The following is a 14166-nucleotide window of genomic DNA, read 5'->3' as shown; positions in this document are numbered from 1 at the left end:
TACATAGAAAACACTAAAGACTCTACCAGAAAATTACTAGAGCTAATTAATGAATATAGTAAAGTTGCAGGATATAAAATCAACACACAGAAATCCCTTGCATTCCTATACACTAATAATGAGAAAGTAGAAGAAGAAATTAAGGAAACAATTCCATTCACCATTGCAACAAAAAGAATAAAATACTTAGGAATATATCTACCTAAAGAAACTAAAGACCTATATACAGAAAACTTTAAAACACTGATGAAAGAAATCAAAGAGGACACTAATAGATGGAGAAATATACCATGCTCATGGATCGGAAGAATCAATATAGTGAAAATGAGTATATTACCCAAAGCAATTTACAAATTCAATGCAATCCCTATCAAGATACCGGCGATATTTTTCACAGAACTAGAACAAATAATTTCAAGATTTGTATGGAAATACAAAAAACCACGAATAGCCAAAGCAATCTTGAGAAAGAAGGATGGAACTGGAGGAATCAATTTGCCTGACTTCAGGCTCTACTACAAAGCCACAGTCATCAAGACAGTATGGTATTGGCACAAAGACAGACATATAGATCAATGGAACAAAATAGAAAGCCCAGAGATAAATCCACATACATATGGACACCTTATCTTTGACAAAGGAGGCAAGAATATACAATGGAGTAAAGACAATCTCTTTAACAAGTGGTGCTGGGAAAACTGGTCAACCACTTGTAAAAGAATGAAGCTAGATCACTTTCTAACACCGCACACAAAGATAAACTCAAAATGGATTAAAGATCTAAATGTAAGACCAGAAACTATAAAACTCTTAGAGGAGAACATAGGCAAAACACTCTCTGACATAAACCACAGCAGGATCCTCTATGATCCACCTCCCAGAATTCTGGAAATAAAAGCAAAAATAAACAAATGGGATCTAATTAAAATTAAAAGCTTCTGCACAACAAAGGAAAACATAAGCAAAGTGAAAAGACAGCCTTCCGAATGGGAGAAAATAATAGCAAATGAAGCAACTGACAAACAACTAATCTCAAAAATATACAAGCAACTCCTGCAGCTCAATTCCAGAAAAATAAACGACCCAATCAAAAAATGGGCCAAAGAACTAAATAGACATTTCTCCAAAGAAGACATACGGATGGCTAACAAACACATGAAAAGATGCTCAACATCACTCATTATAAGAGAAATGCAAATCAAAACCACAATGAGGTACCACTTCACACCAGTCAGAATGTCTGCGATCCAAAAATCTGCAAGCAATAAATGCTGGAGAGGGTGTGGAGAGAAGGGAACCCTCCTACACTGTTGGTGGGAATGCAAACTAGTACAGCCACTATGGAGAACAGTGTGGAGATTCCTTAAAAAATTGCAAATAGAAATGCCTTATGACCCAGCAATCCCACTGTTGGGCATACACACAGAGGAAACCAGAATTGAAAGAAACACATGTACCCCAATGTTCATCGCAGCACTGTTTATAATAGCCAGGACATGGAAACAACCTAGATGTCCATCAGTAGATGAATGGATAAGAAAGCTATGGTACATATACACAATGGAGTATTACTCAGCCATTAAAAAGAATACATTTGAATCAGTTCTGATGAGATGGATGAAACTGGAGCCGATTATACAGAGTGAAGTGAGCCAGAAAGAAAAACACCAATACAGTATACTAACACATATATATGGAATTTAGGAAGATGGCAATGATGACCCTGTATGCAGGACAGCAAAAGAGACACAGATGTGTATAGCGGACTTTTGGACTCAGAGGGAGAGGGAGAGGGTGTGATGATTTGGGAGAATGGCATTGAAACATGTATAATAACATGTAAGAATCGAAATGCCAGTCTATGTCTGATGCAGGATATGACACGCTTGGGGCTGACGCGCGGGGATGACCCAGAGAGATGTTGTGGGAAGGGGGGTGGGAGGGGGGTTCATGTTTGGGAACGCATGTACACCTGTGGTGGATTCATGTCAATCTATGCCAAAACCAATACAGAATTGTAAAGTAAAAATTAAAAATAAATAAATAAATTAAAAAAAAAAAAGAGTATGGCAAAACCAATACAGAATTGTAAAGTAAAATAAAAAATTAATTAATTAATTAATTTTAAAAAAAAGAAAGAAAGAAAGAAAGAAAAATGGATTAAAGACCTAAATGTAAGACCAGAAACTATAAAAACTCTAGAGGAAAACATAGGCAGAACACTCAGTGACATAAATCAAAGCTAGATCTTCCATGACCCACCTCCTAGAGTTATGGAAATAAAAACAAAAATAAACAAGTGGGACCTAATTAAACTTAAAAGCTTTTGCACAGCAAAGGAAACTACAAACAAGGTGCAAAGACAGCCCTCAGAATGGGAGAAAATAAAGCAAAGCAAACAACTGACAGTTAATTTCCAAAATATATAAGCAGTTCATACAACTCAATACCAGAAAAATAAACAACCCAATCAAAAAGTGTGAAAAAGATCTAAACAGACATTTCTCCAAAGAAGACATACAGATGGCTAACAAACACATGAAAAGATGCTCAACATCACTCATTATTAGAGAACTGCAAATCAAAATTACAATGAGATACCACCTTACACCAGTCAGAATGGCCATCATCAAAAAGTCTACAAACAATAAATGCTGGAGAAGTTGTGGAGAAAAGGGAACTCTCTTGCATTGCTGGTAGGAATGTAAATTGATACAGCCACTATGGAAGACAGTATGGAGGTTCCTTATGACCCAGCAATCCCATTACTAGGCATATACCATGGGGAAACCAAAATTGAAAATGACATATGTACCCCAATGTTCACTGCAGCACTATTTACAATAGCTAAAACATGGAAGAACCTAGATGTCCATCGACAGATGAATGGATAAAGAAGCTGTGGTTCATATCTACAGTGGAATACTTTTCAGCCATAAAAAGGAACACATTTGAGTCGGTTCTAATGAGGTGAACGAATAGAGCCTATTATACAGAGTAAAGTAAGTCAGAAAGAGAAATATAAGTATCATGTACTGATGCATATATATGGAATCTAGAAAGATGGTACTGATGAATGTATTTGCAGGGCAGCAATGGTGAAACAGACATAAAGAATAGACAGACCTGTGGACACAAGGGGATGGGAGGAGGGAGAGGGTGAGATGCATGGAGAAAATAACATGGAAACTTACACTACCATATGTAAAATAGATAGCCAATGGGAATTTGCTGTATGACTCAGGGAATTCAATCAGGGGCTATGTGACAATCTAGAAGGGTGGGAGGGAAGGGAGGTTCGGGAGGGAGAGGACATGGATGTACCAATGGCTGATTCTTATTGATATACGACAGAACACCAAAAAATTCTGTAAAGCAATTATCCTTCAATTAAAAAAATAAAATGGCAAAAAAAAAAAAGAAAAGAAAATGAACTAAAAATAAAGCAACTGGAATGGGAAATGGCCTTGTGGAGGATACCATGCAGAATGAGTTAAAGTGAAGTCAGGAGTGGCAGAGCCAGTGTGACAGAGGAAATGCAAATAGAATTTTGGCAAAAGGAAGTGAAGGGGTAGGAGTGGATAATTCCCCAAGGTTATAAAGACAAATTAAAACTTAAAAGCAATGATCAGTTCAGTTCAGTTCAGTTGCTCAGTCGTGTCCGACTCTTTGCAACCCCATGAATCGCAGCCCGCCAGGCCTCCCTGTCCATCACCATCTCCCAGAGTTCACTCAGACTCATGTCCATCGAGTCCATGATGCCATCCAGCCATCTCATCCTCGGTCGTCCCTTTCTCCTGCTCCCAATCCCTCCCAGCATCAGAGTGATAGATTTAATGAAATCAAGATAAAATTTGCTAGTAAAGAAGGTAAACAGCTCTCCATCTCTATGTCATTCTCCTAAGTCCTATAAAACCAGCAAAGATTTAAAATATATATACGAGGTCATGCTTCTCAGCACCTTTTTTTTCAGAACTATTAATCAGTTCCTTATGTGTGTTTGGAAGGTTCTACCATTTTACATGATTTCTGTGGATGGAAAATTTTTAAAAATTTAGAATTAAAAAAATTTTTTTTTAATTTAAATAAATTTTAAAATTAAAAAAAATTTAAATTTCTAAATCCATCAAGTTCACAAATCTTATGATTCACTACAAGTTTCAGCTAACTGCCTCTTGATAGAAAATAGGTACAATGTTAAGAAACCTAAAATTACAGCCACTGGGCCAGACAAACAACATTCCTCACTCAAGAGAAGTTGATTTCTTTCCATTTCCCAAGAAGCTCTGTAAGATTTCTGTAGTGCTGTATAAATTTGTACGCATGTTTTGCAGAGACAGCCTAGATACCTTGCCTGAACTTATACAAAATGGAATTAATGTAAGTATGGGGAAATTTGTGATCACTTACAAACTGCAAAAACAACAAAACATTACAACTAGATAAATAAATGGTAGAAAAATTGATTTGCTGTCCTTAGATTAGGACTTTTAAGCTTGGGATGTTTTTGTGGGAACATGTTGGCTAAAGAAGGTCCAAAAATAATATTACATTTTCTATTTTAAAATTAGCAGGCAAATATATACAGTTCACCTCTGGAAAGCCAACCCACTGACAGTGCAACTGTCCCCAGGCCAGCAAGCATGAGGGAGGGAAGTACTGTCCCTCCGTGGGATGGTTCACTGCTAGAGGACGAGTTCTTCCAAGGTAAGTCTCTGCATTGAATTTCCTTTGGAATTCCTGGTACTAAAGAAAAACAAATAATGATTACAGTTTATACTAAAATGCTCAAGCCCTTGTACTTTATTTTTGAAGTCCTCTTGTTATCCTCACCTGAAGAGGATGGGGTTATATTCTATTAACAGAAATATTTTTAAAATCTTATATTTAAATATAATGTAAGTAAATATTCTTGGATCAAGGCCTGATAAATCTATGGAATGGTAATAATGTTAATATATAAACTCAAGTAAAAAGATAAAAGGATATATCTTTAGACATATATTTATAAAGTTTACTATCCTTAATAGATTTTTATTGTTCCTGATTAGGGCCTAAATGCACAGTGATGAAATCTAATTGTTGTTAAACTATTAACCTTGTACAATAGATAACAATAAAGACTAAAACAGATTCCAAAAGTACTATATACCCATGGATCTTATTATGTAAGCATCACTCACCTTGACATAGTTTATTTTGTATTAAAATAAACCTGGCCATATGAAACGTGAAATCATTCACAAGCTTCACCTTGAGGAACTAAATTCAGTTTGCACAGGCAATGACATCACCTCAGCCCTATAGTTAGGACAAGTGGTGTGGTCACTGAGAGACTTCCAGCTGGATGTTCAATCTAGGCACTCCTTTCAGTAAAATGGTTCCTGGCAGAGAACTTGCTTCAAAGAAAAAAGACCCAGAGGAAAATTTCTGTTCCAAAACAAAGGTTTTGCCTAGTAGAGGAGAGCTATTTTTCATGAAGTGAAAAAAAAAAAAAAAGACTGCTCTGAAAATAAAAAGGAGAAGAAGAACAGCAGACTTTTTCACCTTCAGAGTTGTGAGTCAAACAGCAGTATTGGGATTCAAGTGTTAAGAGTGGTTATCTCTAGGAAGAAGGACTCTAGGTGATTTTACCTCTTTTGTTATACTCTCCTGTATTTTCTATTATAACAACATATTTTTGTAGTCAGCAAAAGACTTTAATGAGGAAAAAATACTATGAACAAGCTGAAAGATAAAACAAATCAAAGAAATTTCATTATAATTTTTTTAAAGACAGATTTATGAAGATTTTTTTTCTTTTGCCCTGCCTTATATTTTGGCATTGCTTATTTTATCTGTAGATATAGTGAGTAAGTTATTTAGGGACAGGGGAAAACTAATTTTTTTCATTACAGCATTAACAGGATGATTCCCTAAAGAACTCCTTAGTTACAGATATTAAATGCTCAGGACTAGTTCTTTTGCCTGCTATGCAAACTTAATAGTACCAACTAACAAATAAAATAGGGTAGAGAAAATCCAGAGTGGATATCAAAAACTTCTTCAATACCTGTCCTAAAATAATTGGCATATTATAAGTACATCTCACTTACATTCACTCAGATACTGATACACCTAATTTTTTCTGTTATTGAAGAATTAAAATTAAAATTTTTAACAACAACATAGAGTGAAACATTTTATGTAAATCAAAAGGAAAGATTCTGTAAGTGAAAAACTTCTTCAACAATTTAAATAATTTCCATAGCTTATCTCTCATGTCAGATTTTATTTTTTAATGAACATTTCTTCAAAATACACATCTACTCATTTGTCATAACATGAATATGATGAAATATATAAGATAGGTATTAAGGCATCTTAAAACTTTAAAAGATTTTGATTCTGTTTAAATTCTAACAGGTTTTTATTGAGGAAAAGATGTCAAATATGATTCAATAAACAATTCAAGGAAGAACCAACCAAGTGAAAATACCCTATGACTTACCTGAGATCACAGAGACAGTGGTCCTAGTAAACATGAGTCCTGGGTCTTGGGTTGGCCTAGGTCCTCGGAATTATAGGGAGGTCACTGGGGCCTGACTTACATACCACTCTCTGACCTTGCTACTAAGAAAAAAGTAAACATTGTTTGACAACAGCAACATCCTTGTAACATAATGAGCTCATAGTGAAATCATCTTTAGTTCATTAAAAGAAAAAATGAAAAGTGAACTTTTGTGGCACAGTGGTTGCATGTATGGACTCAGGAAACAGGCTTCCTGGATCCACTTCCTAGCTGTATAAGCTGGGCAATTTACTTAATTTCTTCATTCCTCAGTTTCCTCACTTATAAAATGAGAATAGTAACTATTAAACTTATAAGATTATGTGAGGATTTAATGAGTTAATCTATTTAGTGCTTGGAACTATACCTGATAGACACATATAAATGTCTATTGGGTCATATTTTTTTCAGGGGAAGCAAGCTACCATTAGTATATTATTTGATAGTATTTCATAGAACTTAAATTTTTACATATTGCTCAAATTCATCCAAATAAGTATGTTTATAAATTGGGTGCCAGATTTTTGACAGTAATGTACAGCTAAGTACAACTCACATATTATTTATAGACTTTCATTTCTTTTACAATCCCCTGATTTAAACACAGTTGGAAACATTACAGCTACCTAGTGACACAAAAGATGCACTGAAAGAAATCATGATTACAATCCTTATTAGGTGAAAAACAATATAGCTTTATGTTTTGAAGGCATTATGGAAGGTTAAATTTGAAAACGTATGAAAAAGAAACTTCCATTGCAGCCTTGTAAGAGTCAAACTATCTTAAAGACATAATCAGTTAATGTCATAATGTTTATGATGATATGATCTAAAAATTATAAGTGATTATGCTTCTTCAAGAAGGACTTTCAACAATTCAAAATATTATTAGACTGTAAAATCGTTTACAAAAAAAAGTGACATATATTCTCCTTTTAGTTTTAGATGATTTGGATAGCAAACTGGCTCAGGAACAATCTCCAAGCTCAGTGAATACCAGAACACCTCTCAACATTGGATCAAGAACACAGTTCAGTCGTTTTTACTCCAGTGGGAGCAAATACAATAATATCACAGGAAGGCACAAAAATTGCTATAATGAAACTTCTAATATGTCTATCTATGATGTCTTAAGACCAGGAACCCCTAGGGAAGGTTTTAAAACCTTTTCTCCTAGAACAAGGACAATCTACAATATGTATAGGACAAGGGAACCCAGAATCTTAAAAGAAGATTGTGTGCAAAACAATTCTTTTGGTAGTACTTCTCTGTGTTTTGACAGCAGGCAACGATCAGCTTCATCAGCTACAGGGTATTTCAAAGCAAGAAGCTTATATTTTCCAGCCACAACTCAGAATAAGACTGGGTTTATATCACCAAGCCACCAACAAAGCCCAAAGAGAACTCCTTTATCATCTATCATATGGAATAGATCAGATTCTTCTAGAGATAGGCAGAACCAGGTAGAGTTCCTGGAGGCACCATCACCAATGGAAATTGACCCTGCTGACCAGTATATGTATCCCAGGTGTTTCCAGGCAAATAGGAGATATGAATTTTACCATTCACAGAGTGTTTACCAAAGTGTTGGTTTAAATGCTCCCATAGATAACGCAATGAGTCCTGACCCACTTGAGAACTCAGAAAATATGCCATTCTACCATGAAGATAACCCATTTACTAGGTCTTTCTTTAGCAATACCTTTGGACGGAGCAGGGGACAGAGATTTGAACAAAATCGTTTTTGGGGCCAACAGAAAGAACATTCTTCTGACTTTCATCAAAGCAGGAAACCATTTACTTCTTCTGACAGAGACTTTGAAATGATCTCCACTGAAGTAAACAGTGCACTATCTGGTCATGGCCATAGTGTTCCTTCTCAACACTGGGGGTCATTTTCTTCTAGTTATAGAACAAATATTTCCAGAAACCAACAGATACCACATCCCTGGCAGTTTGATTCTCAGACATCCACACTGGAGAGCATGGAGGTGTCACAAGGTAATGGGAACCAGTCTACTCATTTCAGCCCAGCAAATGTTTGTTCCATAACTAGTGCAAGCTATCACATGAAATCTGGTGGGTTAGAATGTTCTCCTATGGAAATACATGTAAACAAAGAACCTTACTCATTTGGAATTGCTCAAACTCTAGCATCCCCATTCAAAAGTTCCTTCCCGCACATTCCTGATGACAGAGGGAATCCTCAGAGTCCTAACTTTCAGACTCCCACAGTCACTTTGCAGAAAATTAAGCCAGCCTCTCTTCCAAACAGAAACTATACAGAAGTCACAGTGATCAACAATGTTTCAGCTGGTTCTCCACCTCTGACTGAAAGCCAAGCCAATATCTTGGTCACAGAAGTAAATAATGAGAAAGACTTGAAGGCATCTGTTTTGGAAAAAGATGAAAAAATAAACAAGATAGACCAGACAAACGTGACAGGTGAAATACCCCAACTTGTTTCACAGACAGTACTTTCTAACCCTTTACCTGATGTTCAAAATCCCCTTTCCCAGGACTCAGACAAGAGCAACAGATTTGTTTTTAATGCATCTACCCCAGTAAGTTCAAAAAGGTTGCCTGGAATCATTTCCAGGAGAGATACCTGCAAAATTCATAAAGCCAATGAACTAAAAAAAGGTAAGAGTTATACTGGGAGCAGAAAACTTGACTCAGCAACTTCCCTTCCTTTCATTCAGGAAAGCAGAACAACAGCACTTTTTCTCAGCCCAAGTCAAGTGTGTCACCAGGAATTAACAGTAAGGAAGGAAGATATTTCAAGCATTATTAAAAAGAACCACGGGAGTTCTGAACATACTGATAATCAATACTCACAGTCTCCAGAAAAGCCTGCTTGTTTAGATACCAAGGAAGAACAATGTATCACGACTTACTCTACCAGCTGTAGCAAGTTAGATGCTGATCACAACTTGCCTCGTAATTCTTTAGATCTGTCTTCAGGGGCACTACCAGATTCCTCACCGTCAAATGATTCTTGCCTTGATGCTCCGGTAATTCCTTCTACCACGATGTTCTGGAAGTGTCCTTCAAACAAAGACTCATCTCTGGGAGAAAGAGAAGACACTGATTACAAGAACCAAAATAGTCAATTTTCCCTAAGCCACTTAGAAAACCAAAAGAGTAATGATAATCACACACCTGTACATAACGAAGAGGTTAATGTTGTCAAATGCCAGTCACACCCTCTTTTCAGGGGTGGAAAGGGAAAAGGAAAAATAAGAGAACGCATATCCTACATCGAAAAATTAAGCAAAACAGAAAGTAAATCAGTGCCTCCAAGTGACAACAGCAATCTCACTGAGGGAACTCAAAGCAATTCCAAGTCTCCTGAGCTTCATACAATTTATTGTACTTTACCAAGAAAATCAGCTGTTTTTCTCATCGATAACAAGGAGCCTGAAAGTACGATAACGCCTTCTTTGTTCAGGAACGAACCAGTTGCATTACAAGTCAAAACTGATATGGAAGATCCAGTAGGAAAGAACACATCAAAAAAATTCAGTCCCAGTTCTTGTGAATCAGAGAGCGAATGTTCCAAAGTAGATTCAGACTCAGTCTCAGCAGCACTTGAAGCCACAGAAGGGATGACAGATATGACAAACATTGGATCTACTTCTGATAGAAAAGGGCCACTTCCAGTCCTCATCAAGAGGGCTGTGTCATGGCCTTCAGAAGTGCTTTATGCCTCAACTGGAAGAGATGAAAGAGATAAATGCTTGGTTTCCAGTACAGATGCTTCTCCTATAACACTGAGGCCTAGGGAGAGACTCATTAACCCTCTGGGAAGTGACTCATCTGTTTGTGAGTGTTCTTTAAGCAAGAGACACCACCAGGAGGAATACTTAGAAGAATATACTGAAAAGAATGGTAAAATTTCTGCCTCCAAGACAGGCATATTTTCCCATCCAAATGAACACCCTTTACCTTTTTCTTCAGATACGTCAGGACAAGAAAGTGGGAAAACTTTACATAAATTTAAGACTACGAGTATGTTTTCTGTTTCTGGTGATGAAGATAATGTGAAATGTCTTGAGGTGGTTTCAATATATTATACTCTACCAAGGAAGCACAGCAAAAAATTCTGTGACCTTCTTCAAAAGTATACACAAAACATCAATTCACTTACAGAATCAACTAAAGTGGGGACTAAAACATCTCCCAGCGCTTTAGAAAAAGACCAACTGAATTGTTCTGCGCAAGACCAGTCAGGAACACCTTTGTCTAAAGATACCTCTGCTCAGGAGACCAGTCATCTTTCTCACATCACTGAAAATATGACTGTTTTACAATTACCAAGTGTTGAGTCCTCAGAATCTACATTACAGGAAATGGCTTCTATTGAAGCAGATGTTTCTCTGCATAAACAAGAACCTAAAACTGGAGAAATTTCCCCATACAACTTAGCTAAAACACCTCCATCTGATTCACAAAGCAGGAAAGAGAAAGAGAGAAAATTGCAAAGTGAAACTGTGTTTACTTCACCAATGCTTCAGGAAAAAAAAGTTACAAGAGAGAAATCTGAAAACTGTCCACAATTCATTAAATCAGATGACAGTGGTTTTTCTAACCTCCCAGCCCATTCAGAAGAGAATATTGAAAACTCCTACATCATAAGAAGTTCTGGGGAGCAAACAGGTAGTAAAACAGCCATTACAACTACTGGAAGTCTTCAAAAAGATATCACAGGCATAGTTACAGAGGAGAGCTCCAGGGGATTGCAGCCTAGGGAAGTTAGAGGGGAAATTAGAACAGATTTCCCCCAAAACTCTGAGAAACCACTTTCTGACTCAGAAAGCCAAGTCTTTGCTCTTACTCCAGCCTTGAGTAAACTACAGCTTGATGAGGAGACTTGTTCAAGTGAACAAGATTTAAACAGTTCACAGTCTGAACCCAGAGAACTACCTGAAAGAAGACAGGAGGTAAATACGACAGAGAGCAAGGCTAAAGATGAAATGCAGAAGTTGGCATGGAATCAGCGCTCACTTCCTGAAGGAAGTAATAAAAGTAAAAAAATCTTGGCTGACCTAGAAAAAGGGAAAAGTGGATCTTCAGTTAAACACAGATTGGTAGTTATGTCCAAACCCAGCAGAAAATTTCCAGCTAAAGATTTCTACCCTAGAAGACATGTGGCTACTATCTTTCCCCAAAGTGGGAACAGTTCTGGCTTTAGCAGTTTGTCCCTTGGCACACCAGAGTGCAACCCACCGTCCCTTGAGCCTACTTTAAAGTCCACAGAAACCACAGATGAAAGCAGGTTAAGTAATGATGGAATAAATGTGGAGAAATCCGAGAACCCTCTCCAGCTTACTGCAATACCCAATAGAGAAGCTTCTACACACTTAAGTAATCAGAAGTCCAACAACATTTCACAATTACATCAAAACGAGTTTAAAAATATCTCAGAATCACAACCAAAGTGTGAGAATTCTGAGGATGTAACAGTTGCTCAGATTTTGGAAAGAGAATCAGGAGCCCTGGCCCAACCTACATTGATCAGCCTCAGGGAAGCAGACTTCCCTGACCATCAGAGGAAGTCGAAACCCCCTTTTCAACTGGAGCCTGTAGAGAAATCTATGGTTTGCTTCCCACTGACCAGTTGTCAGCAAGGACAAAACAGTGCTTCATCTCTGGAGTGTGAACGTCAGCTACACCCCTATCGTTCAGAGAGCTTAAAAAGCATCAATGTACACGGTGATATATTACGAATAAGTCATCCTCCAAAAGTCAGAGAGCGCCATTTCTCTGAAAGCACTACTATTGATGATGTCCTGAGTCGACTGACCCTTGGGAATGAATTCTCTAACAACAGCGGGTACAGTCGAAGATTTAAATCTTTTTCTGAACTTCCCTCCTGTGGTGAAAATGAAAGTTGGGCTTTGAACAACAGCAGGACAAAAATGGGTCCTAGGTCCGCAACATCTATATCCAGGCCGATTGACTATGGGATTTTTGGGAAAGAACAGCAGCTGGCTTTCTTGGAAAATGTAAAGAGGTCACTCACACAAGGGAGATTATGGAAACCAAGTTTCCTTAAGAACCCTGGCTTCCTGAAAGATGATGTAATTAACCCTGCTAACCCAACAGAGTCATCGACTTCAAATTCTCCTAGTAACCAGAGGCCAGAGGATGGCTTATCTCTAAGTGCGCCACTTAATATCTATGAGGAGGATCCAGTAGACTCAGATTGTGACACAGATACAACCACGGATGACGAATACTACTTGGATGAAAATGACAAAGAGTCAGAACTGTGAGCCTTTTTCAATGAAATGTATAGCCTTTTCACCAAAAGTTTATAATGTAAATAAAGTGTAAATATGTATATCTATAGAAAGGACAGATACTAAAAAAATCTAGTCTGGGCACTGCTGCTGCTGCTGCTAAGTCGCTCAGTCGTGTCCGACTCTGTGCAACCCCATAGACAGCAGCCCACCAGGCTCCCCCGTCCCTGGGATTCTCCAGGCAAGAACACTGGAGTGGGTTGCCAAAGTGAAAAGTGAAAGTGAAGTCGCTCAGTCATGTCCAACTCTTCGCGACCCCATGGACTGCAGCCTACCAGGCTCCTCCACCCATGGGATTTTCCAGGCAAGAGTCCTGGAGTGGGGTGCCATTGCCTTCTCCAGTCTGGGCACTAACTGCTGTGAAACAATCCAAATTCTCTCCCCTCCCCACCCCATTCCCCACTCTAAGTATAGACTTCCTGAATCCTAGAGCAATGAATTCTTGTTTAGTGTTTTCTTCCTCTGTATATATGCTTGGTCTTCTGCCACTCGGCCCCAAATTCATCTCTTAATTCATGATCCAGTTTTGGTTGTCTGCTCTATATTCCTCCTAACTTTCTTTCACCTTTCCTATCCCAGCACAACAGCAAATCTCTGTATTGCATCTTCCAGTCCATACTCCATATTCATGATTGTTAAATAAAATATAGGGATGATAACAATGGAGTAAGTATTATTATCCTGTTTGACTCATCAACCTTTAGAAGATTTAGAGTTTGGGATTTGTTTTTTTTTTTTTTTTTTTTTCCTTTGAACAAAGAAGGGGATTTCCATAAGGATATCCTGTTTTATCCATAGTGGAGAAAGGAAGCACATATTTGAAGTGCTTATTATGAAGAGGTGAATCTCTAGTAAGCCAAAAAATATTGTTGTTATTCAGTCATTTCCAACTCTTTGCAACCACATGGACTGCAGCACGCCAGATTTCCCTGTGCTTCACTATCTCCTGGAGTTTGCCCAAATTCATGTCCATTGAATCAGTGATTCTATCCAACCGTCTCATCCTCTGTCACCCCCTTCTCCTCTTGCCCTCAATCTTTCCTAGTGTCGGGATCTTTTCCAATGAGTCAGTTCTTCACATCAGGTGACCAAAGTATTGGAATTTCAGCTTCAGCATCAGTCCTTCCAATGAATATTCAGGGTTGATTTCCTTTAGGATTGACTGGTTTGATTTTCTTGCTGTCCAAGGAACTCTCAAGGATCTTCTCCAGCACCACAATTTGAAAGCATCAGTTCTTTGGCACTCAGCCTTCTTTATGGTCCAACTCTCACATCCGTATATGACTACTGGAAAAACCATAGCTTTGATTA

The 14166-nt window shown here is 37.7% G+C and overlaps 1 protein-coding gene across 2 annotated transcripts in view; it reads left to right on the top strand.

Moving 5' to 3' along the window:
• The window catches only part of EXPH5 (exophilin 5), a 93731-nt gene extending 80753 nt beyond the window's left edge, over window positions 1-12978 (top strand). For both annotated transcript variants that reach the window (XM_040257928.1, XM_040257929.1), the window contains 2 exons: window positions 4572-4707; window positions 7490-12978. In XM_040257928.1, the coding sequence (XP_040113862.1) occupies window positions 4572-4707; window positions 7490-12828 (5475 nt within the window). In that variant the 3' untranslated portion in view covers window positions 12829-12978. The remainder of the gene's footprint in view (window positions 1-4571; window positions 4708-7489) is intronic.
• The last annotated feature ends 1188 nt before the right edge of the window (window positions 12979-14166 follow it).

The sequence above is a fragment of the Oryx dammah genome, unplaced genomic scaffold (assembly GCF_014754425.2).
Source record: "Oryx dammah isolate SB20612 unplaced genomic scaffold, SCBI_Odam_1.1 HiC_scaffold_17, whole genome shotgun sequence".
Taxonomy (NCBI): Eukaryota; Metazoa; Chordata; class Mammalia; order Artiodactyla; family Bovidae; genus Oryx; species Oryx dammah.
Note: the sequence above shows the minus strand (reverse complement) of the source record. Positions and strands in the feature narration are given on the sequence as shown.